Raw genomic sequence first — 25,556 nt, forward strand, 5'->3', positions numbered from 1 at the left:
CTTTTATTCTGAGGCTACCACTTCCAGTCCTCATATTCTGTATCTTTAAGAATAACAAAACGTAGCAGGATAATCTCTCTTAAATTGAACTAAAATCTTCATTCACATGCTATTTCATCATTTCACTTATTCTTAATAAAAAGTCTGGGACCAAAACTAATATACATTAAAATAATTAACTATTAATAATTAAACATCAGAAAAGCAGCAATAGTCAGTGTAGTAGAATATATATCTTTAAATCTAAGGTGATAAACTATGACCACTCCAACAGAAGGAGTCAGCGATACACAGGAACCTGCTGAAGAAACAGATGGTCTTTAAAATGGCTTGTGATAAATTTTGTGCAATAGATTTTATTATATAAATACAGACACACAAAAAAACAGTAATGACCTCCTCTGATTCTGAAGAAATATCCATCTTACTATCTTAACTGTTTAAATCAATAGTACAAAAAATAAAAATAAAATCACATCCTCCGTAGAGAACTTAAAACTTGTACATATAAAATAAGCTTTAGGAATGTTTTGAAAAATTAAAAATTTAGTTAATGTAGGTGATTATAGTCATTACAGTCTAGTACACGTTTAAATCTTATAAATTGAAAACTCAGTTTAAAAATTATTTGCTTTGTTCCTCTTGTCTCTCTGAAAAGAGATTTTTGCTAACAAAAAGCTGCTGTAGACAGGTACAATTCCTGTATTTCAAGATCTTAAAAACATTTGAAACAGAAGCAAAGATCCTTAAGAGATAAATATTAATTTGCTAATAAATTTGCATTTTTATTTACTTTTCACAGACACTTGGAAGAGAGTGCAGAACAGAATTATTTCCATTCTTCCACAGATTTCATTACCTGCATAGCTGTTACTAATAAACATTAAACTACTGATATTTTTGAAAATTACTGTTTTTATTTTAATTACAGGAAACCACAAAAGTACAAAATTACTGTAAGGAGCAGTCCTGAAAGCACCTTCCGAAGATCTCTTTCTGTTATAGGCTCTTCACAGGCTCTTCAGCTAATGTACAGACATCTGCTATGGTAAGTAATATTCTTTCAAATACTATTTTACAGAAGAAAATAAATCATCTGAGCAAGACCCAGTTTCTTACTACCTCAAGTAATGTAAGCTTAGCAATGAGGGCTTTTTTGGCTATTTAAATTAACCATTTTATTTAATTGTACAAAAAAGTAGGTCTACCATTTTGCTTCAGCTTCTTAGTATTAGCATTGTGAGAAGCTGAGATGCAAATTCCAAATTTACTCTAACACACCATTTTCCAAGTACATGATAAAGCTCTACTTATAGATGTGGAGGAATGACAAATTTGCTGATTGGCCCATTACAGTTTTATTCTAGATAACTTTAAAAAAAAAAAAAAAAAAAAAAAAAAGCAACCTTAATTGATATAAAACTCAATGAAAACACTGCAACAACATATTCTATTTAACTGGGGTACTTTTAAATTTAAATTTAGCAGTACTATTGTCTTAGCAAAACTTTCAGGTGGAAAACTCACACAAGATTGAAAAAACAAGTTTCACTCAAATCAAGGTTTGCAGTTGTATTTCTAAGATTGAGATATCTATGCATATCTAAAATATTTTCAAATACCTATTCTAAACTGTTGTTTTTGTTGAAGAAAAAATTGTATGTAATACATACAATACTTCTACGACTTTTCATCAAGTTTCTTTAATTCTTTAGGTAGATGAATTTCAGGATTACAACAGTCTTTACAACTAGTATTCTTTTACAGTCTAATTTGCTTGCAAGATTGCAGGGGAAATCTTATTTGCTTTGCATTGTTTTATATAAATAAAGTTTACTTGGTGTATTTTCTTCTAATTTTATTTCATCATTATGAATGAGACTATTTAAAGTGTTAATGGGCTTCCTGGAAACCTGCTGATAACATTAGAGATATCAGGGTTCAACTGACTGTTTTTACAGCCTCTTTGGTGATTTTAAGTTTGTAATTTGCCTGGCTGCTTAATTTTGAAATTTCTTGTCAAGTCTTTGAAAAGAGTTGTATATTTTCTTTTCTATTCCATTCCACTCGTTTGGTTTTAGAAGCTATTTATTAACACTTTAAGAAGCTATTTATTAACACTTTATAGTGTTTATAATAAATGATGTATGACGGGAAACTCAAACACAAGTTTGGCAATTGCATGATTGAATTAACAAAATACTACATAGTGCAATACATGTATTAAAGAAGCAGCTTTTGAATTAAAGCAGATCCATAAACCTGACTTCATTTAGGCAGCTAAGTATCTTCAGAAAAGTACTACAGCAATTTTTTTTCATAATCACATAATTTAACATGCATAGCTTTACACATACAATTGTAAGGAGACTTAATACCTTTATTTAAAGTATTTATTTAAGTGTTTTCCAAAACTGCTGCCTACATACATTGTTCCAGCTTCTACAAACAGGCAATTTAAGACATATTTTGTCACTACATTTGGAAAAAAAATACATATACCACAGACCTGGGACATGTAATTGTTAACAAAATACATCTATCTATAAGGTTAAATAAAAGCAATTTCCCATCTATTTTCCTGTTGTAAAACAGTAACACTGTGGATTAAGAAAGACTTGGTAAGCAACAGTAAATTTTCTACAGAAAGTCCAGTGGAAGATGTGTAACATGTTAGAAAAAGCATTCAAATTTTATTTATTTATTTTAAGGAAACTTTGAGAGCAGAATAATTACTAAGAAAAAACAAAACTCATAAAAGCCTGGTTAATAATTAGAAGTATTTTGTTAATAACAATATTTAAACCAGAATCTAGACTTTAATTCAACATACTAATTAATTTTCAAGAAACTGAAATGAAAAAAGGCACACTGAGATATCAATGCACAATAGTTGTAACTGCAATATACAATCAACACAGTTTTCGAAAGGTGACTCTGCATGAACATATGAAGGACTGGAAAAGCTGTAAGAGAAAGGACTTCCAGAGAAAATAGTTATCTTAAGACTTCTTTAGATTACCTCTATATTTGGTTGAAAAAAATGTAACAGATTACCCTTCCCCAAAATCTCAGTTTATTCCAAACAGTAAGTACAGCTAAGTGTATAATCCAGAAATAGCAGTTCAACTCTTAAAAATAACTAAGGAAAATAGACAGTATGGAAAGAAATCCAATAGTGTGCACAGAAATCCACAGTTTGACAAGCCAACAAGATTTACTTTTTTTTTTTTTTTTTTTTTTGCATAAAATGTTTTTTACATAAGCATGAATCAATGTAAAAGATTGGTAAGAAGCAACTCATTCCAAGAGCTACTCAAGGCTGCAGATGAATGTCAAATATCTTTCCTTATTTTAACAACCAATGCATTGTTTAGAAAATAAGAGTACACTTAATGAATATATTCCAAATTTGTCATTTTATTAAGAAGATCTTTGCATGCTGGTGCTCCATAGGCAATCCAAAAATAAGTAACTAAAGTGAAAAATTATTTGAGTCATTGAAGTAAAATTCATGAATGAGTCCATATGATTCAGTCAGCAGGCAACCTACAACTCACAAACAACTGCTTGAACAACACAGTAGTAACACGCACCAGCTGTTGTAAATAACACAGGCCATCAGGACTTCATAGGCACAGCTTTAGACATGCAATTCATTAGCCAGACCAACTCCATGTTCGTAGTTCCTTCTACAGAATTTAATGAATATGACATGATATGAATATGACATTTAATGAATATGGGTCCCCAGCACAAGGATGTTGATGTGTTAGAATGGGTCTTGAGAGGGAGCAGGGAAGGCATGAAATTGATGAGAGGGCTGGAGCACCTCTCCTATGGAGAAAGGCTGAGAGAGATGGGACTGTTCAGCCTAAAGAAGAGAAGGCTCTGGGGTGACCTTATGGCAGCTTTTCAATACTTAAAGGGGGCTTATAAAATAGATGGAGAGCAACGTTTTGCTCAATTTTGACAGGAATTATTGACAGGATGAGGGAGAATGGTTTTAAACTAAAAGAGGGGAGATTTAGATTAGAGGTTAGGAGGAAATTCTTCACTCAAGAGGGTGGTGAGGAGCTGGTACAGGTTGCCCAGAGAGGCTGTGGATCCCCCTTCCCTGAAGATCAGACTGGATGAGGCCCTGGCCAACCTGATCTAGTTGATTGCATCCCTGCAATCCCTGGCAGGGGGGTTGGAACTAGATGATCTTTGAGGTCTCTTCCAACCTGAGCCATTCTGTGATCCTATGACTCTATGACAAAAGAAGATGCTCATCTTTTCTTGCTAAGCATCTCTCTCATGCACTCTCATAGTGCTCTCTCTCTCAAGCAGAACAAAAGGCATACCAATTCTGTTAAACAAACAACCAAACAAAAAAAAAAAAAAAAAAAAAAAAAAAAAGATAATCTGCTAATCCTCAGGATCTCTTTAATCTTTGTATCATGATGTTTCACTTAGTGGCCCAGTGTGCTTTTAAGACAACTTCAAGGTACAATGATAGCATTTTAGTAGCAGCTTTACATTCAATCCTGATGTGCACAGACATAAGGTGTCCTACCTAATCTACCTAGAGCATTACTAGAAGAAAAAGAAAAAACAAACTATAACATATTTAATTAATCCAGAAAAAGCGTTTTGATATTATATCCCTCAGAATTATCATATTTTCAGGATTTATCTACAGGACATTACTCTAGTATTCTTCGTTCTAAAAGAAATTTTGTCTTGTACACATTCATTTTTTTTTTCCAGTTTTAACATAATACAATTTTTTTTTCATAGTATGAAACAAAGAAATGTTAGACATCTAGTCCTAATTTCCATAGCATAAACCAATCAAAATATATTTCCTATAATGATGATTTCTGTTGTACTACCCATTTATCATGAAGATTATCTACTGCACTTATACACCAAATTTGAAATTCTAGTATTTTCTCTACTATTTGGTTCATTTTTAATATATCTTAATATCATGTATTTCAGATGCAACAAGCCCAATACTGCAGTCAGTCATTTTATTGTTTTTCCAATTACAAAATAACGTGACTAATCCATGTTTTACAGAAAATATACGAACCTCAGGAAATATGTCCCTCATCCTGACATGTACATAATCTCAAGGTCACACTTCTCTTTTACAGTATTTTAGAGTGTTAGTAAAATTGTGCATCTATGCTGCATGCTCATAAACACAGATATATACACACACATCCATTTTCATAAACATATTCAAATTATCATTCCAAATTATGAACATTCAGTAGTCCCCTTACCTTCTAATTATACATTTATATACTCATAGCACTTTTGTGCTAGTGTAAATACTACTTTATTACTCAAAGTACACTTGGGGACTTCCATGACTGCCCTCTCGTGATCATACTTACCGTATTTTACTTTGATGGAGGTGGTAGCTCATGAGATTTAGAAACACTAAAATATATACCACAAAGGTATCACAGAATCATCTAGGTTGGAAGAGACCTCCAAGATCTCAGAGTCCAATCTCTGACCTAACACTAACAAGTTCTCCACTAAACCATATCACTAAGCTCTACATCTAAACATCTTTTGAAGACCTCCAGGGATGGTTACTGAACCACTTCCCTGGGCAGCCTATTCCAATGACTAACAACCCTTTCAGTAAAGAAGTTCCTCCTAATATCCAACCTAAACCTCCCCTGGCACAACTTTAGCCCATTCCCCCTCGTCCTGTCACCAGGCACGTGGGATAAATTATTGTGACATTTGAGAGCACAATTTCCTACCTGCTCTGAAGAGGGAAATACTCCTTCAAAGTACAGATATAGATTTTAAGCAAAAACTCCCAACATTTAAGACAAAAACTGCATGATGTTTCTTAATTGTTTGATCAGCTCCATTTAGCACCAACCCATAACCATGAGATTTACTTGGACTTAGGGGAGACAATTTTTTTTTTTTTTTTTTCTTTAGGAACAAGTGGCATAAATAAAGATATGAAAGTTATATAAATGTACCAACTAAAGTTTAGGTGACTTCGGGCCATCATCAGCTTTACAATTGCTTCAAGTGAGTACAAATTATGTCTCATCCAATGTGCAGTAGTTGTGGATTTATGTGCTATAATGGAAGCTTGCAGTAAAAAACATCAGACAGACGTAAATGACAAAGGGCACAACACAAACAGAAGCTCTTTTCAAAGCTTTACATGCTAGAAGTATCTGGACTAGAAAATAAGAGCAAATCTTACATGATATGGCTATTCAAGTCACTATTAATAGTGATCACACAGAATTATTTAGGTTGGAAGGAATCTCTGAAGATGATCTAGTCCAACACCCTGCTCAAATCAGGGGTATCTAGGAGCAGTTGGCTCAGGACTCTTTCCAATAGGGTTTTCAATATCTCCAAGGATTCAGACTCCACAGCCTCTCTGGGCAACCTGTTGCAGTGTTTCACCACCTCACAGTAAAAAAGCTAGTGTTCAGATGGAATTTCATGTTTTACACTGCCTCTTTTCCTGTCACTGAGCGCCACTGCGCCACTGAGGAGAGTCTGGATCCCTTTTTGTTAATAATTCTCTCACATTGTGTATTTATATAAATTAGTAAGATCCCCCCCTGAACCTCTTCTCCAGCACTCTGCTGGATGAAAGATGCTCCAGTCCCTTAATTAGATTAAGGAGCCAGAAGAAATTCCTAGAAATGACAGATAATGAGCCACAAGGGTAAAAAATAATCTGATCTCCTATAAAACAAAAACCATGAGACTTTCACAAATTTATTTTTAATTTGAATTTAATTATCTTTTAGAAAAAAAAAACATGTAGTGCTGATTTTTAAAATTGTCATCACAACCACTGTATAATACATTAAGTTTTTAAGTCAAAAAAGCAATGAAAAACTGGGGAAGCTTTCATGCTTTTAAGTAATACTGTTGTCATTAATTTAAAATGAAACACGGAATAGTCTTCCTGAATTCTAACATAGTACACAAAAATACATATCTAGAGAAAAATATATATAAACATACATGTGTTCGTTATATACAAAAGGATAACCTCTTCTTAGTTGACTCTGGGATAATACTTCAGAAATCCTGTCTGATATTAGGAAGGAAATCATAGCACACAAACTATGAAAATTATTACATTTTTAATTTGTAACGCTCTTTTTAAATTTTGATTAAATATTTCTACTCCACGCTTTCAGAGTTTATGTTTGCCAAGATTCTGAAACTGTTATTTCTCTAACAAATTTATTCACTTCCCAGAAACATGAAAATTCTAGACAGCTTGTACCACTGCTCTTCAACAATCAAACTTTCATTAAAGAAGAATCAATCTCCTTCCAGAACAGTTCCATTAAAAAATGAATTGCATGGAAATCTAGTAGTTTATTGGACTCCTTCTAGGCACTCCTTGGAACACCACCACCACCAAAAATACAAAAAATACATGTTTATTTAAGGAAAAATAATCAGTTCTACCATCTACTCTCTTGAAGAAAGAAAAAAGATCTGTGTGAAAGCAAAGAGTTTCTGGAAAAATATTTAACTTTGTACATGACAGCTAAAAGTTAGCACGCCATAAATAATCAGGAAAAAAATCGTGTAAGTCAACAGATGCATTACCGGTAACATTATCTAAACTATTCTCTTGATGAGCTATGCTATACATACAACAGTCACACCTTTTCTGTAGTTACCTGAATTAGTCCACCACTGATTAATACTAATGGTTTTTGGTTCAATGTACAGATAAAACCAAAAACCTTTGCATATATAAATCCAAAGTCAGACTGATAGAAGTGATGTGAAAGCACTGCAGGCAAGGTTTTCACAATTCTAAGAGAAAACACTGAAAAACCCTTCCCTCGCTGGGTGAATCGTGTTCTTCAGGCTAGTTATAATATGACAAAACATTATAGACAGAATGATTTGATAATTTTGGTGATTTGATTTGAGGAAATGGATAGCAAAGTGTTTCAGAAAGATTTATCCATAAAACCAACTATTTCTACATCACTGCAAAGGTACTTAAAATTAGTATTCAAAATTTGATTTCAGTTACACTTTTGAGTTACACTTTCTGATGTCAAAGAGAATTATTCCAGATTATAGTAACAAAACATAGATAAAAATAAAGCTTCCTGTTAGAGCTTTCTGATGTCATTTATAAATTACGCACAAAAGTTACCCTGAAATATGCAGCTAACAGGGAAAAAGCAAAAGGAAAATTGGCAACAGTTGTGGCATTTCCTAATAACATCAAAAGTTAAAATTTTATGAGGATAGGAGAACTTGAGTTAAATTTGCTGACATTTAATCAGATTTAAAGGTATCACAAAGATAGTTTCATTTCTTTGCAATTTAAAAATAACTTTATGCAATACACGAAGCTAAGCACATGGAAGAATGAAATACAAAAATCACCATGAGGTTTAAAGCTTTTAAAATACTGGTATCCTTAACACCAAGGTTCCACCTGGGTTTCTGTGTATTAAGGCATCAGCTACCACTATCTCCCTGACTGTTCTAGATGGAGATGGAGCTGTGATGAAACTGATGTATTGAGAAAACAGTCTGATAACTTCCTAAGTTTGTATACAACTAAAACATACTCTTGGGTCTGCTGATAGCTTATCTCTCCTTTTATTTATGCCCCTGGGAAACCTCAGTGAATCTCTTTACAAGGGAAGAGAAAATCATTGTTTGAGGCAAACTGTCTCAACTGTAACAAAAGGGGAAGAAATCAAAGAGTTAAGACAGAAAACCTTTTACTCATTGTTCAAGAATACAGACACTGCCCAAATAAATAAAGAGAATGAGGACATCATGAAAGGAATTACAACAATTTGGTTCATTGGTGAGGAAAATGTTACTAACACAATAAGCATTTAAGTATTTTTATGCAACCAATATAAAATGGCTTAATGTCTTTTGCTACCTTTTCTCAAACAGATTGTAAGATGTGATACAAAAGTACACACAAACTACTTTTTGAAAGTTGAATTCTTGCATGAATTCCCATTTATTGAACTAATGGGAAGAATTCCAATACAACTGCATCATATCAAGAGTCACATATTTTATTTCTTCCTTTCCCATTCTTGTTGCAGTTTTGTATGAATGGGTCACTACTAGCATTAAAACAAATAAAAACTAAACCCCATCATCTTCCTAAGCAGTAAATTGGTTATCACCAGAAGCGTAAAGAAGCATTGATGAGGACATAAATAGATCTCAAAAAAAGGTGTGGCTACTGCAACTAGCCTGGCCAGGTAACCTGAGAATCTAGTAGGGAAGGGCAGTACTGAAAGAAAACAGCACTTCGTCTTTGTCCAAATCTGGAAAATGGTAACCATAAGGCAAAGACATCGGATGAAAGGGATCAAAATTTAGACCATCCTATGGACCCTATGAGCAACCGAGGCACAGGTCAGGGACAGAGACACAAAATCTTCTAAAGGGTTGTCTCCAACCCTTTAGAAGATTTCCATTTCCATTCAGTGAGTCTCAGAGTTTAGAAGCATGGAAAATTAAGTTGCTGAAAACTATGAAGTTGCCAACTGAAAAGTTGATGAAAAAATATTCCTTGCACTGCAAGTAGCACTACAGATTTAAGAGAACTATTGCACATACTTTGAATGGAATATATGCTGCAAGTTACAACTGTTTCCGACTTCTTGTTAAATTGACTTTACTGCTATAGTAGCTATTGGTATGCAAAACACTCTTTCCTGATGTAGGCAAATTACTGATGCAAAACTTGATAGAGGCATTCTTTCTTAGCTTTAAGATACATTTGATAACAAGTAAGCCAAAAAAGATTCCACCTAAGGGGTATGCATTGCAGGGAAGCAGTCTCATGTTTAAGAGGTCCAGAAGGACAAAGTTTTAGAGGTTTGAGGAAAAGCAAAAACCAAGAACACAGGAAATTAACTCCTACATAGTCTCAGATGACTCAGGAATATTTCCATCCTATTTCATATTCAGGGAACAAAAGCTGAGAAGGAGGAATACGTGCACAGAAGTTTCCTTCATTACATTATACACAATGACAAGTAATTCCTGTGAATGGCTAAAGAACTTCTCCCTTTATACTTTGTTTACTGTAAATGAAAAGTTCCTATTTCCATTCTCCAGATTGATTTCCAGCATGCTACAGAGGATAGAAATTCTTTTCATTAGTAAAATTATTATTTGTTGTACAAAATGCACCAATTTATTCACATGAAAAGAAAAACACTCCACTCTTATCTGATGTGTTCACTTCCAATATTCTAACTGAAAGAGTAATTGGTAGGATAATTACAATTTTCCAATTAGAATTCTGAAAAAGTATTTTGTTAGATAAGTATATTGTTTAGTAAGATACAAAACCACAGAAAAATCTGTTAGAAAATCCATTTTTCTCTAAGAGATTAGATATTACTTACTGCTCCCTGCTGTTCTGCAGACAACAGCTACTCTTTTAAAAATTTTCAACTTCCACTGGTAGCAGTTACCATGTGATCTTGAGGTTTGGAAATTGCAATGGAATTGCAATGGAAATTGCAAATCTAATATGCATAGTCCTTCAGATAAGAAGTGGCTCCCCTATCCCAAAACCTTTTAAAAACATTTAAAAACTATTTGGTTAATTCTAGGAGAATCCCTTGGCTGACAATCTCAGTTCCCTTTCCATTGTTGAAAGATGGGGGACATTCATATCCTACAGAAGAGATTTCACATTTCAAGGTCAGCACTGAAACTTGTGCCAAGACAAATATTAAAATCAAACTAAAAATTATTTAAAACATTTTCAGTGAGAGCTAAGCTTTTAAATGTTATAGCATAATGACAATTAGCATAGGTTCTTCCCTCATCTTTGGAAGTTCTCACTTTGAAATTACATTTCTTAAAAAATAATTTTGGTCTTGAGTGCAATTTTAAATAGAATTTAAAATGCTATCCTGTATTTTTCTTTAAATTTAAAACTGATTACTCCCTAGAACCAAAGTGTCTTCTTTCAGGTATGCCATCAAAGTAAAACAGACTACTGCTTTCTTCCACACTCGTACTAGGAATTTTCATTGAGAAATGGCTATACCCTTACAGCACACATCAGAAGCACATTATTTACTGCCTAGTCTTAAGATGACTAAAAACACGTTGAGATGTTTTCATTAAAAACTTTACAGATCTCTGGATGTGCTTTTTTGAAAAAAAAAAAAAAAAAAAAAAAAAAAAGTCGCTATATTTAGTTAATGAGACATAAATGTACCACTCTAAAGAATGAAAAATGAACATTTAATAAGTCGCTTTCTCAATTTAATTATTTCACTTACTATTCTAATTTAATGAGGTCAACAAACATAACAGCTGCAACATCAGCAGGTAAATATAATTGGATTTCAAATATTACAGTGATTAAGTACAAGTGGAAAAAAAATGCTGTAAACTGGAATGTTGGGTTTCTTTTGAGCTACACGCAGCTAAATTGCAGTAGAAAATGTGTATCCAAAATGCTTCTTGAATTTTTCATGGTGATTTTTTTTTTTTACTATACAAAATTTAAAACACAAGTAAGTCACTGAATTTACAATCAGTCCAACATCACAATTGGCATCCTAAATCTTGCCTGCTTTTGAAAGCAAGTTTAAACCTACTATCTTTAGGAGAACAGCATGACAGCATGATATTATGTATTTCTAAAATACAGATATCTTTCAGTGTTGTTTTCCTATTAAAAATCCTACTTAATTCAATCCTATTTTATGCATACCAAGATATCATAACTGTTCGTGTGGAAGCCAGTTCTGGATAATATTTTCGAACTATTTACTTTAGCTTTCCCTTTACGTATAATATAAGCTATTTCTTCCTAATGATGCTTAAGAAAAAAGACAAAAACCTAAAGGACTACTCTGAAGGGTAATTATAGGTGAAACTAGTAATATCTTTAACCCATTAAATAAAAATGGGATAATGGAAAAAGAAAGAATATTCCTGGAGGAATAAATACTGGTGTCATAATCTACATAATCTACAACTCAATTTTGTTCCTAATTTTAGATAATTTCACACTAGTGCTAACCAAGAAGGGAATACTCTTTTATCATATAAAGGTGTTTTTTTTGTTTTGTTTTGTTTTGTTTTTTTCCCCTATAAGAATACAGCAATCATATTCTCACAAATCCCAAAGAAACCAGCAGCACTCCCAGAAGTTGTTCTACTTGATCTACTGTATGAAAACAACAGGTAGATGAGGGAAGCTGAACTTGTGTGGTAAAGTCATCACCATGTGGGAACAAGAGAAATTCAAGCATCAAAAGACACGAAATACAATGCTTTAAAAAATAATTATATATATATATGGGAAATATGTCTAGCGAGTTCTGATTCTTAAAAAAAAAAAAAAAAAAAGCGAAAGTGTGTAGGCAGGTGTATTGCCATCCTCAACAAATCAGATAAGCTGCAATGAATCAAGAAATACACACTCTCATAACTCCCCCTCTTGAGATCTCTCGAAATAAGCCACATGAAAACTGGAAACCTGCTCTTCAGTAGCATAACCTCTTCCATACTTTCTCCATCCTTTAGCACAGTGTAGCTGAGACTTGTGGTGCCTTTTTTTTTTTTTTTTTTTTTTTTACTAAAATAAAGATGTTCAACAGTAGTTCAATGAGGAGCTTCCACAGACTCCTATTGAACTCTTCTGCACACTTTATTCTTTTTTTTTTTTTTTTTTTTTAAAGTACTCAAAATTACTTTCATTGGTTGAATCTTTACACAAATTAAAATATTGACAGGCAAAAGTAGGCACTTTGATTACTTCTAGCTACAGGCAGATGCATCTATTCCCACAGTGGCTCACAGCAGGTGTTTTTCAGCAGCTGGCGCCCTTTACTGGTTTGCCTTTGTAAGTGTTCCCGTCAGATTTTCAACAATTTCAGAGGTAGTACTAGGTAACATACACACACTTGGCAGCTGTGCAGAAAATGAAACAGGCTTAATGTTTTCTTCAAGTCAGACACAGTCAATTTTACCTCATGTTAATATTAAAAAGTGCATTTGTCTATTCACATTTGTTATTTGCATGTAAGGGACAAGAACAACCAAAAAGCCAATTAACTACAAGAATATGCAAGACTCACTTGTGAGAGTAGCATAATAAATAACAATTTCAGCAGGTTTTGCCTAGTAATTCATATACAGCCATATGAGTTTAAAGAACTAAAATAAATCAAATTATTTATATTCACTAATATAAATAATGCTCAGTATTAACCTTTGACCCATATTGTCAATGAATTATTCTTGTCTTTGAGATTGACCTGCCTAAGAAGTGATAACTTGGATTTTACACAGCTGCTTACATTAAAGAAAGTTGCACATTTATAGTACTTAGAACAAGCAGAATATCTGTAAATGAGAGTATCTATTTAAGTTTCAGTTACAACTTCACTAATGAAAGAACATTTGAAAATGGTATTTTAAATTCACAAGATTTTTTTTCTGGCTGTACTTATGCTAAACTTTTTTTTTTCCTGTATGTTTCTAATGTCAAGCCTTTGAAAATACAAACATGCTTAAACACACACACAGCATATTTATTAGTTTTTCATAGCATCCTATCTTGCTCAGGTAACATAATTGCCCAACTTCTAAGAGGTTAAGAGGCTCTTTTACAGAGGAAACCTTCAGTCAGTCTCATTCCAGAAGAATCGAACATTCACCATGTCAAACCAAACCAAACAAACAAAACAACAAACTCCTGTGAGCATATCAAGACAGGTTTATGACATCACAGGGAGGGAACACTGTTTTGGAGTAAGAAAAAGGCTGTACTGTGCATTAATTTTTTAATCAGGGAGACACTCTACAATCTGAAAATGTGGATGTAATGGATGTCTACAACATCCGCATACTCGGTCTATCAAAGGTGTGTCCAAGATCATAGAACCAAAAACCCTGAGCATGGCAGCAGCCACGCAGCCAGTCATTCACTGCATCCATTCATCCCCTTCTTGGGCCCCAGCCTGGGAAGATAGAGAAGAATACTACCTGCATTCCCAACCCCTTCAACATCTTTCCAAGGGACATAAAGTCCCTTTTGTTATTTCTGAGTCTCCTTGTTACAGCCTCATTTGACCTTACAGGAAAAAGTAGGAATTTTTGGTAGTTCTCTGGCTTTACCAGGCTTGGTAGCCTCTTCACGATACCACAAATGCAGAACCCAGCGAGAAGCATCCTCTTTATGCTCATTGTTCATTCTTCCTCATCCCAAAAGAGATGAGCATTATTTCCACAATGGTGGATTGACACAGATTATTTTAGAATGTATGGTCTTCTGCTCCATGGAAAGCTGCTTTTTGTTCTTCATAAAATCTGACAAGATGATACGTCAGTTCTTGTCCCTCCCCAATTATTCACAATCTTCCTCTCTTTTCTGCATCCCACATACATCTCTATAAGGGACACAGATTTTTTTTTTTTTTTTTTGCCTACCTACTCATCTCCTTTTTTTTTTTTTTTTTTTTTTTTTTATATGCAGGTCTTTTTTTCTACTGAAAAATAAAAAAAATAAAACTCTGGGGAGCTGAGGGAGATAGAGGAGGAGGATATATAAAATAGTGCCAGTGGTGACAGATCTGGTAAAAAGCATTATTAACTTCGAAAATCACCTATGGATTAATAGCAAATACGTATACACACATGCACACCATGTGTGTTGTATGTGTTGCATATATACATATAATAAATATATACATTTTATGTATGATTGCTTTTGTTTTTATACATCTATAATCTCGGACTGAGAACGGAGGCAACATCATGGATTATGATAATGATGCCAGTCATGCCACACTTACCTAATGCAGTGATGTTTCAGAACAGTTTCAATTCAAAAAAAAAAAAAAACCAACAGATTACAATAGTGTCAAAAGGTATCTCTATGCCAAATCAAAAATCACAGTTTTTGAATGTTAACAGTGTACCGCAATCCTTACTGACAGGTACACAGAATTCCAAAATATTTTAAAAATAATTGCAAGTTACAAAATACAATGCACTAGAGGAACCTCATGAAATGGCTAAGAAATGAACACATCCAATATTTCATTCAACTGTTACGAGCTAGCATGCACGTGAGATGTGTATCTCAGAATAAGCAAAAAAAAAAAAAAAGTTGTGTTATGAGTTTTTGCAAAAAAAAAAACAAAAACAGTCGATTTCTTTCTTGATTTCTTATTCTTAGAAAGCCTTGATATCACCATCCCAGTTATTATCCTAGTTATTAAACATTTTCCTTTCTTCTGTTTTACTATCATTACCCTAAAAAAGAAAATCTTTATCATCAGCCAACATCTTTTGAGATAATTCATTCTTTTCTCTCTCCTTTCAGCATAATCATTAATAGCATTAAACTATTATTCTGATGTTTTAGGAAACCTACTTTATATATTGTGATACAGATTTCAGAGATGCAAGAATATCCTCATTTCAGGAGACAAATATAGGTAGAACTGTGTTTATTATGGCAGTATCAGATTATCAGACAAAATCTTCCATCTGTAAAATATTTATCAATTACCTATTTGTATTTGATTATATATCTACTTCTTTCCTGAACTTTCATTATAATGTTAGTTTTCAACTTCTCTAACTCATGGCTGTTGGCAACTCTTTGTAATCACTCATCCTTCCAGGCTTTGCTCCCAAGAACTGTGCCTTGCTGGAACTGTACACATGTCATGTTAAATCAATAAATTAAGAAAATCACATTTCATTCCATAATTATTTCAAAGTTGTACTACAGCATTCAAAGCCTTGCTATCACTGTATCAAATATCATCTCAGGTCTACTTCAATCTTTTTTTTTTTTAAATATTTAGATAAGTTTTGTTTAAAATGCGTTACTTAAAATAAATCAGATGAATGATCTGGAAGGCAATAAAATCATTGATTCTGTTGACCAAAAAAAGAGCATCCTATTAGAAAAAGACCTTTTAAACTAACAGAAAAAATTTTACTAATCCAGAAAAATACTATGGTATCATTTATAATATTAAAGTCTATATCTATAACATGAGAATATTTTTGAAAATATTTTTTCAAATATTTGTCATGATGGGCAGATGTTTTCTATTGCTGAAAGAAGAAGAACTATTAGCATTCAGGAAATCCTATAGTGATATCTAAAATCAGGAAAGCTAAAAGTGAAGCATGTTTTAAAAACAATTACATTCTATGAGCTGAATTCAAGTATAGTGAGCGTCTTCCAGTCATGAATTAGTGGCCAGGCACTTGACACTGTTGAGAAGTCAGAAGTCACAATGCAACAGAGCCCTGTTCTGCCTTTCTCCAACTTGGATTACAAACAATTTTTGAGACCAGAATTCCACTTTACAGGTTGCATGACATAGCAACAGATCGTGATGGACGATGGTATTACGTCAGCTTTAGGTTGGATATTAGGAAGAACTTCTTTACCGAAAGGGTTGTTAGACATTGGAACAGACTGCCCAGGGAACTGGTGGAGTCACCATCCCTGGAAGTCTTTAAAAGACGTTTAGATGTAGAGCTTAGGGATATTGTTTAGTGTGGACTGTTAGTGTTAGGTCAGAGGTTGGACTCGATGATCTTGAGGTCTCTTCCAACCTAGAAATTCTGTGATTCTGTGATTACTTTGGTGATGAAGTAATAAACTACTTCTAGTATGAAACAGGACTTTCCTGATGCAAAAGATGATAATTTTACAGAATACAGACCACAGACTGCTGGTTCAGCATGAAGTATGTCTTTTTGTGTGCTTTCAGGCACAGAAATCATACTTTCTCAGACAATATAAACAGAACAACGCATAAAAGCCTCAGATAACTCAAAGTTAGATATTCATACAATTTGACAAAGAAATTGTAAATACTGACATTGGAATTCCAAAGTATGAATTCTAATGAGCATTCTAAAATACTCATTAAATCATATGATGAATAAAATGAAGCTAGAAGGCTTTAAGATTAATGTAAATCTTAACTACAATATTCTTGTTAACCTGTTATTTCTTGTTAACCTTTTATTGCGAATTTAACCTTCTTGGAACCCTCATTCATGAAAGGTGAAGACAGACAATAACTCCTAATATACATTACCAGCTCTTTAAAACATTGTAGCAAGACCTACATTTTTTTTCTTAAGTTGGGACTAATAATTATGGAACTTGTAAGCTTTCTTCAGAGCAATTTTAAAGTATACTTTCATTGGATAAATAACAAAATATCAATAAAACTAGATTTTTTTTTATTTTTTTTTTTTTAAATAAACAGTCCAATCGTCAATTGCTATTTGAAAAATATGGAAATGAAATAGACTCTAATATCAACTTTGGAATAAATGGTCAAACATTCTGGATGTGAAAAACGTAACTTTGAAAAATGTAATTTATGCAAAGAACTTCTGTACTTTTATTCAATAGGCTTGCTTGAATAACTCAAAAAGCAAGAAAACATTACAGAAAAAGGGAATATTGATTTTGTAATAATTCCTTCACATAATGCAGAGGAAAAAAAAAAAAAAAAACAAAAACTTATTTAGACCATTAAGTAGTGTTAGTAAAAGGAAATGGCTATAGCATGAAACAAAGAAATAAATCCTACACTGAATACCCACTTTAGGTAATACCCTGAAGTCATTTTTCACCAACAGCAATTTGTTAGATACAAGATTGTGAAAACAGGTTTAAGAGGAACTCTGCCTGACCTGAGTTTATGACTTTAGAAGTACATTTATTTGGCAAAAAGGCTGGCATGAGAACACCTTTATAGTAAGTACAAAAATATATTTCAGTAATGGTCAAGCTGCATGTCAAGCACCCAAAGCTAATAAATCTATACTTACACTTAGTCAATTTTTTTAAGTTCTTGTTATTGAAACAACCCAGCTAACATGCCCTTTTTGTAAGTAATAGTACTGTAATTCCTCAGATTTAACTGGTGTGACCAACTTACTTACAAGCCACGTGGAGTCATACTATGATGAAAACACAACTCTCCAAATACCAGTAAATGCCAAGAATAATAGTTATCTACAAATTGAGTTGGGGTTGGAATTTACTGCCTTGCAGTAAGCAAGAACAATTCCTTCCCTTGCATGACTCTTCCAGCAGGACGTGGGGTGCCCCACTGCCATTGACGACACCGGAGATGCTCCTGAGCAGCAGTGCGGCATTCTCCGTGCAAAGCACTAGTTGCTGCTCCCCACTCAACACGGGTAGGAAAAAAAGAAAATGACACGTATGGAGTTGTTAGACTGTGGCAGGAGGTGAAGCAGCACAGAAAATATAATATAATAAAAATATATAACAATTAGAAATATAATAATATTTCTAATAGTGTAGAAAAGTAGGCGTATCAAAACTGTTCCTATTGCCAGCAGTTTATGACAGATGATACCTTATACTTTATGGCTGCTAAATTGTGAAAGGTTGGCCACTAGATCTCATATTTGCAGTACATAAAGGAATTAAGTAGGAATAGTAGCTGCAAGAATTTGAATTTTTGCCAGTTTCAATCATAAGTTTCATCTTAGCATCTCTGTTCTCGCCATATAGTTTCAGATAATAATTTGCCAAACCTAAATATACTGTATTGATACAAATATGTTATTTCTTCATTCTAGGGTGCAGCTGAAGATACATCCTGATTACACTGCCAAAATAAGAGCTTCCTGTTAAGGCCTGTGCTAGTTCAAGTCATGGTTTCTCCCTTTGGTATTGGTTCAGTTTCGCCATTTTGCCTTATATTTGTACCAAAAAAGGTAATTTAAAAAAGTCTTCAATTTCATTAAAATGGATTTGTTAGAATTGTTATTTAGAGGAATACATTTCTCATCTTCTTAGCCTACGTTTATGCCAACCTAAGGACGTAACAAAAATGCAAATAATACTTAAAACATTTAAAATGTTACTTCAGCTTACATGATCCAGAGGCTTAGCTTTTGGTGAGAAGTTCAAAACATAAATGAACTCCTCATTATGAACTCAGTCCTAACCTTAAGAACTGTGAAGATTAAACTTAACAGAGCATTTTGCAATGTGCATGGTGCATCGTCAAAGACTGCACCCAAACTGCTGACTATGTAACCAAAATCACATAACTGAAGAGAAATATATATCATACTTAAAAGTACTCTTGTGCAAATGCAAACATACAGACTAAAAAGAAACAAAGCTCCTTTGAGACAAAAGCCTGTAAGATAAAAATTCTTGCATAAATATTCAGTTGAAAGTGAAATATTTTTCAAAGATCTAGCTCTTTCTTAGATTAATTCTTACGTTCTCCTTATTGAAAGAAAACTTAAAGGTAAATTAAACTTTCTGATAATTTAGCTTAATTACCAGCATTATGTTATGTCTACACCTCAAGGACTCTCTGAGGATTTTTTTTGTCCCTTAAAGACAGAGATGACAGAGTAACCAAGTAACAGAATTTTCATGTGCCAGGCAATCTGAATATTAAGTTGAATGTTGATTTTTTCCCCCTCCTTAGCCTCTACACCACCAACTGCCACCTCTGCTACCCACTTGAATTTTACACTACTACACTGTATAAACATATTAACTTCTTGAGATGCATGCACTCTGCCGCACAGTGAAGCTTCTGTAGGTATGTTTCCAGATCGACGCTTGCCAACATACATAATAGACATCATTAAGTACTAAGTTTTATTTTTTATTGCCACTTTCCTTCTCATGTACTTTTTTTATTGGTCACACTTCAGAGTCGGGTTTAGTTCTTTCCAGTCCTTTGGGAAAATAGATGCAGTGCAGGTTTTTAACCTTGAATGAATGGAGATACCACTGGAAATTTTCAAATCAAAAAGTAGGATTCTTTATAATGTCAAGAGCATATAACCTGGACTGTGTTAGGTATAACTATTTGACGTTGTTGGACCTGTATTGGACTTGGTGATCTTATGATAATCTTACTTGGTGATCTTTTCCAAACTAAATCAGAGAATTATTCAGATTTGAAAACACCTCTAAGATCACCAAGTCCAACTGTTAAAACCAGCACTTCCAAGTCTACTACTGAACAATGTTCCTTAAGCACTACATCTACACATCTTCTGAATAACTCCAGGGATGGTGACTCAGCCACTTCCCTGGGCAGCCAATGTTTTGCAATCCTTTCAAGTGAAGAATTTTTTCCTAATATCCAACTTAAACCTCCCCTGAACAACTTGAGGCCATTTCCACTTGTCCTATCACTTGTTACTTGGGAAAAGACAGTGATCCCCACTCCGCTACAACCTCCTTTGAGACAGTTCTACAGAGTGATAAGGTCTCCCCCTGAGCCTCCTTTTCTCTAGTCTAAGTAATCCCATTTTCTCAAGCTGCTTCTCATAGGACTTTTGTTCCAAGCCCTTCATCAGCTTTGTTGCCCTTCTCTAGACATGCTCCAGCACCTCGATGTCTTTCTTGTAGTGGGGGGCCTGAAACTGAACACAGTACTTGAGGTGCAGCCTCACTAGAGCTGAGTACAGAGGGACAATCACTTCCCTAGTCCTGTTGGCTACACTATTTCTGACACCAGTCAGTATGCTATTGGCCCTCTACACACTTGGGCAAAGGAGTTAACAAGTCAAGAAGAGTCCAGAAAGCGGCACAAGAAACTGTCTTACGGTACAAAATTTGTACTATTCTGTGCTTGAAACAATTCCTAGTATGTCATACAAGTGTCTCTAAGGTTTCAAAGGTGGCACACATTTAAATGAAAAGGAGGAAGCTCAGCAAAGAAATTGCCTAATACTTTTTTTCACTAGAACAGCAGTATACAATCCTTTTTGCTTGCTGGAGTTCAAGAAGCATATGGACAAGGCTCTCAGAAATATGGTTTGATTTTTTTGGATCCTGTGTGGAGCCAGGAGTTGGACTCAATCTGTGTGGTCCCTTCCAACTTGGAATATTCCATGGTTCTATGGTCTTCTATAGTGCAAAACCATTTTTACTGTTGTTACCATATCATAGCTTGTCAAAATGAGGAAAAGAAAGCTAGACCTTACAGAAGAAAGCATACAGCAAATGAAGATTACTATTGGTAATCGTCTACCATTATCTTGTAGAGAAAGTGTCTCCAGGGAGGTTGTCAGCAGTATATAACAGCTGGCCTCTTCCCACCAGGTTGAAACCACACAGCTTTAGGAGCTCTGCAAGGACTCCCAAACACGCTACATTGAATCCCAATCTGCTCCCTCTTGAGCTCTGCCTCTGTGGAAAATAACCTCAGAGCTTAAGCCTGAAAGTCAAACAGTTCTACTTTTCAAGTAACAGTTTTAAAGTGATCTATTTTCTGGACTTAAAAAGATAATTTTAAAAGAGGAAACATCTTAGAAGCAATTTATTATTATTATTATTATTATTATTATTATTATTATTATTATTATTATTATTATTATTATTTTCTTTTTTTATTTTTATTTTTAATACCTGGACGAAAACATCTTGGTACCCAAGGCAAAAGGAAAGAATCATCTGGAGCATCAGCTTGGATGTAGCCAGAACAGTCAAATGGCAAGGCAAGAAACTCACAAAAAAATGCAACAGAAATCGGACCGTTGAAACAGAGAACAGACGAAAACAGAAAGAAAAGCCTCAAAGGAAGGAAAATATTTATCATTTTTGAATACATCAAGATTTCTCTATACATCAACAAGTACCTGGACAGCTTTGTGATAAATATGCTTGTAACAGACACAATAGCTGGTTTAGCTGTTCTATGCTTTTTTCTCCCTCCCCTGGAGAACTTTATTATTATGGGTGGCATGTACATTGACTCGTTAAACACTTTGATCACAGAATGAATACCTTAATCTGTATGTTCAGACCATCTCAATGGCTTTCATAAAAAATGTAGTAATAATGGCATCTCATAATAGTAACAGCAAAACTCCCAGCTTCCTCATGATGCCTTTAGATACCACTACAAACTATTTACAGTTACATGTACTGTCACCAATCTTTCCTGCCCATCTGTTTTTACTTTATATAATCTTGCAAACATACCAATACAGAGAAATGATAGTTATCTTACAAGCTCTTATATATACTACATAGAGAACGCTAAACAAGTTTATTTTGCTGCTTTTGATTAACACTATTTCACCAAAAAGAATAAACTATATTGACAGGAAAACTTTTTGCCCTCTAAATTGGCTTGAGTTTATCGGCAAAAATTTTAAGCACCAAGATTTTAAGAGATGAAAGATCTAAAACAGACATACAGAAAATAACTTTTGCCTTAACCAAGGTATCTTAAACAATGCACACATTGGAAATTTCAATTGCTTTACCTAGTTAAGAAAAAGGTGCTGTTCAGTAAGATTCAAATCTAAGAGTCCCACTCAAAGAAACAGGAATCTGAAAAGTAGGGGTTGGGGGGGGCGGATTAAATACACAAGTATTCATACATTAAAGACTGTCATTGCTGTTGACACCTTGTTTCCTGTAAATAGGAAGCATATGGAAGAGTAAAGATTTAAAGATTGCTTCATTTTCAAAATGTCACTTTAAAACTGAAAAGCATACCTCTTGATGATACATAGGCTACAAAAGAGATGAAATATTTATGAAATTTGTATAATTGATACATTCTACCTTTATTTTAAATACTTTAAATGTAAATATCTGTAAACCATCTCTGTCTGAAATTTTTCTATCTGAACTACATTTTTCTGAGGAGTAGCTGTCTCCTGAAACATTGGTATTTCTGGCAAAACTACAGATTAATAGGTAATATTTAGCTCTGTGCTTAGGGGAAAAGACATTTCATTGCAAAAAGCTGTCATGCTTCAAGTTGTCATATAAAATGTCACATTTTACAGCTGCAGTGGCTCAACTTTTCTATCTAGTTAAGCTGTCAGTCACTTCATAAACATGACAGTAGGTACTGTCACCCAAGCACAAAAGAATAGATTCAGGTTCTAAAATTATACTGTCTTCTGTTTTAAGAGTTAAATCTTTATGTAAGACAAACTTTACTAAAAACCCCAAAAAAGTTCTCTGGGTGACCATATTAAATTTATATTCTCATATTCTGTTTTTCCACAGGGAAAAAAAAGTGGAACATTTTTCCATGTTGTATGTGGTTTAAGAGCTAAGAAACATAAAGCCTTCTTCACACACGCATATGACTTGCTCTTTATGTTCCCCTTGAAATCAATAGCAAATCTACCATTCATCAACAGGTTTGACAAATACAGCAAGGAGCAAACAGGTAGATGTGATAGGGTACTTCAAGTTCTTGACTGTGAATACTAACTGCAGACTTAATGCTAGTTTCTTCTTCCCTTGCTTCAGCTTTTTCATCATTTTAAAATCAATAAACTTTAAAATGTTAATCTTTGTTTCACTTGCATTTTTTCCTCACTGCTCTTCATTTTCTATCATCAAAGTTTTACTAATAATAATTTACCACCTTCTGCTATTCCAGAGCACCATTCCAGCTTTTGCACCATATGCAGTATATGGCACCATAACTCAATACCTTGCACCACTATCATGCAGTCCCAAGGACGGCATAACAGTGCTGTGCCATCACCAGCCAATCTTCAGAAGTCAAGATACAGAACCCAAGGTTCACTCCTCCATAAAAAGTACAGAATGGCTGTAGTATCTTTAACAACTTTATTGATGGTTTGGATGAGGGAACTGAGTACACACTCAGTAAGTATGCAGATGACACCAAGTTAGGGGGTAGCATTAATCTGCCGTGGGCTAAGAAGGTCCTGCAGAGGGATCTGGACAGGATGGATCAATGGGCAGAGGCCAACGGGATGAGGTTCAACATGGCTAAGCGCCAGGTCCTGCACTTTGGTCACAACAACCGTTGTGCTTGCAGCACAACAGGCTTGGGGCAGAGTGGCTGGAAAGCTGTGCAGAGGAAAAGGATCTAGGGGTGCTAATGGATGCTCACCTGAACATGAGCCAGCAGTGCGCCCAGGTAGCCAAGAAGGCCAACGGCATCCTGGCTTGTATCAGGAATAGTGCAACCAGCAGGACTAGGGAGGTGATCATCCCTCTGTACTCAGCTCTGGTGAGGCTGTACCTCAAGTACTGTGTTCAGTTTTGGGCCCTTCATTACGAGAAAGACATCAAGGCCCTGGAACATTGCTGGAGAATGACTGCAAAGCTGGTGAAGGGCCTGGAACACAAGTACTGTGAGGAGCAACTGAGGGAAGTGGAATTCTTCAGTATGGAGAAGAGGAGGCCTTATTGCTCTGTCTACAATTAACTGAAAGGAAGTTGTGGGGAGCCGGGAGTCAGCTTCCTCTCACTAGCAATAGGACAAGAGGGAATGGCCTCAAGCTGCACCAGGAGAGGTTCAGGTTGGAAATTAGGAGACATTTCTTCTCAGAAAATGTGGTCAGGCATTGGAACGGGTTGACTAGGGAGGTGGTGGAGTCACCGTCCCTGGGGGGTGGGGGTGTTTACCAAAAGGTTGGATGTGGTACTTAGGGATATGGTTTAGGGGGGTAATACTGGTGGTAGGGGAATGGTTGGAGGCCTTTTCCAACCTAGGTGATTCTATGATTATCTCCTCATTTATTTTTCCTTTTTTTTTTTTTTTTTTTTTTTTTTTTTTAAAAAGGGAACATTATAGTGTTCCAGCTCACAGCTCAACCATATGTAGCTGAATACGTAATGCCACAGGAACTAAAAACTGCAGTTCACAAAGTAGTAATTTAGAGGAGGAATTTCTTTGATCAGAGTCATCATGAACAGAATTATATCACTAAAATAACATCCCCCAACAAATTAGAAGTGAAGAAATTAACTGGCTCTATTTGCACATCACAAATCACATTTGTACATATTATTCACTGAAATTTTTGTAACAGCAAAGTAAAAACTAATTTAATATCTCTGAAATGGTTTACTCACCTCATCTAAGTCTTTAATGTACACAATTTTTTCTTCAATACCAATAGGCATTGGTTCACTATGGGGGATCTTCACCTCTTCATACATTTTGTTGTTTTCTCTCTGAACTGCCTCTGGTAAGAACACCTAAAATGGTATTACAGGAAAATTAATTGAAAATATGAAAACAGAAAGTTTCATTACTTTATAGCCCACTTGAAGCAATTTTTCATCACTTTCCTTCATAAAAATGAATCCCAAATAAAAACAATTCTCCCTGATTCATTTTACAGATAGCACAGAACCCCCTAAATGGAAAATAATCAGTTTTACTACTCAGAAAACGGTTTCAAAAAGACAAAAAAACCAGATAACTCCCCTTTATTAAATTTCAAAAGCCATTAAGTCTAGAATTTCATAAAGCATTCATTTTGTTAAAGTCTAATTCAATGTTTTCCAAAAGATAGAAGGAGAAAAATAGTATTTTAATGACCTAACTGACCCTAGAAATAAAAACAAATACATTAGTTGAGAGTGAGATTGTTTCTTCTAGGGACAAAATTAAAACAAAATATGTGAGCATTTAAAACCCTCTGTAAAGAAACACCGCTTCATGCACAGGACTCCGATTAGTAGGAGAATCTCCAAGGGAACAAAAGGAAATCTG

The 25,556-nt window shown here is 34.4% G+C and overlaps 1 protein-coding gene across 6 annotated transcripts in view; it reads right to left on the reverse strand.

Moving 5' to 3' along the window:
* Window positions 1-25,556, reverse strand: part of ASCC3 (activating signal cointegrator 1 complex subunit 3) — a 280,518-nt gene that overhangs the window by 202,687 nt on the left and 52,275 nt on the right. For all 6 annotated transcript variants that reach the window (XM_084513434.1, XM_084513436.1, XM_084513435.1 and 3 more), the window contains one exon: window positions 24,911-25,036. In XM_084513434.1, the coding sequence (XP_084369560.1) occupies window positions 24,911-25,036 (126 nt within the window). The remainder of the gene's footprint in view (window positions 1-24,910; window positions 25,037-25,556) is intronic.

The sequence above is a fragment of the Aythya ferina genome (assembly GCF_964211825.1).
Source record: "Aythya ferina genome assembly, chromosome: 3".
Classification (NCBI taxonomy): Eukaryota; Metazoa; Chordata; class Aves; order Anseriformes; family Anatidae; genus Aythya; species Aythya ferina.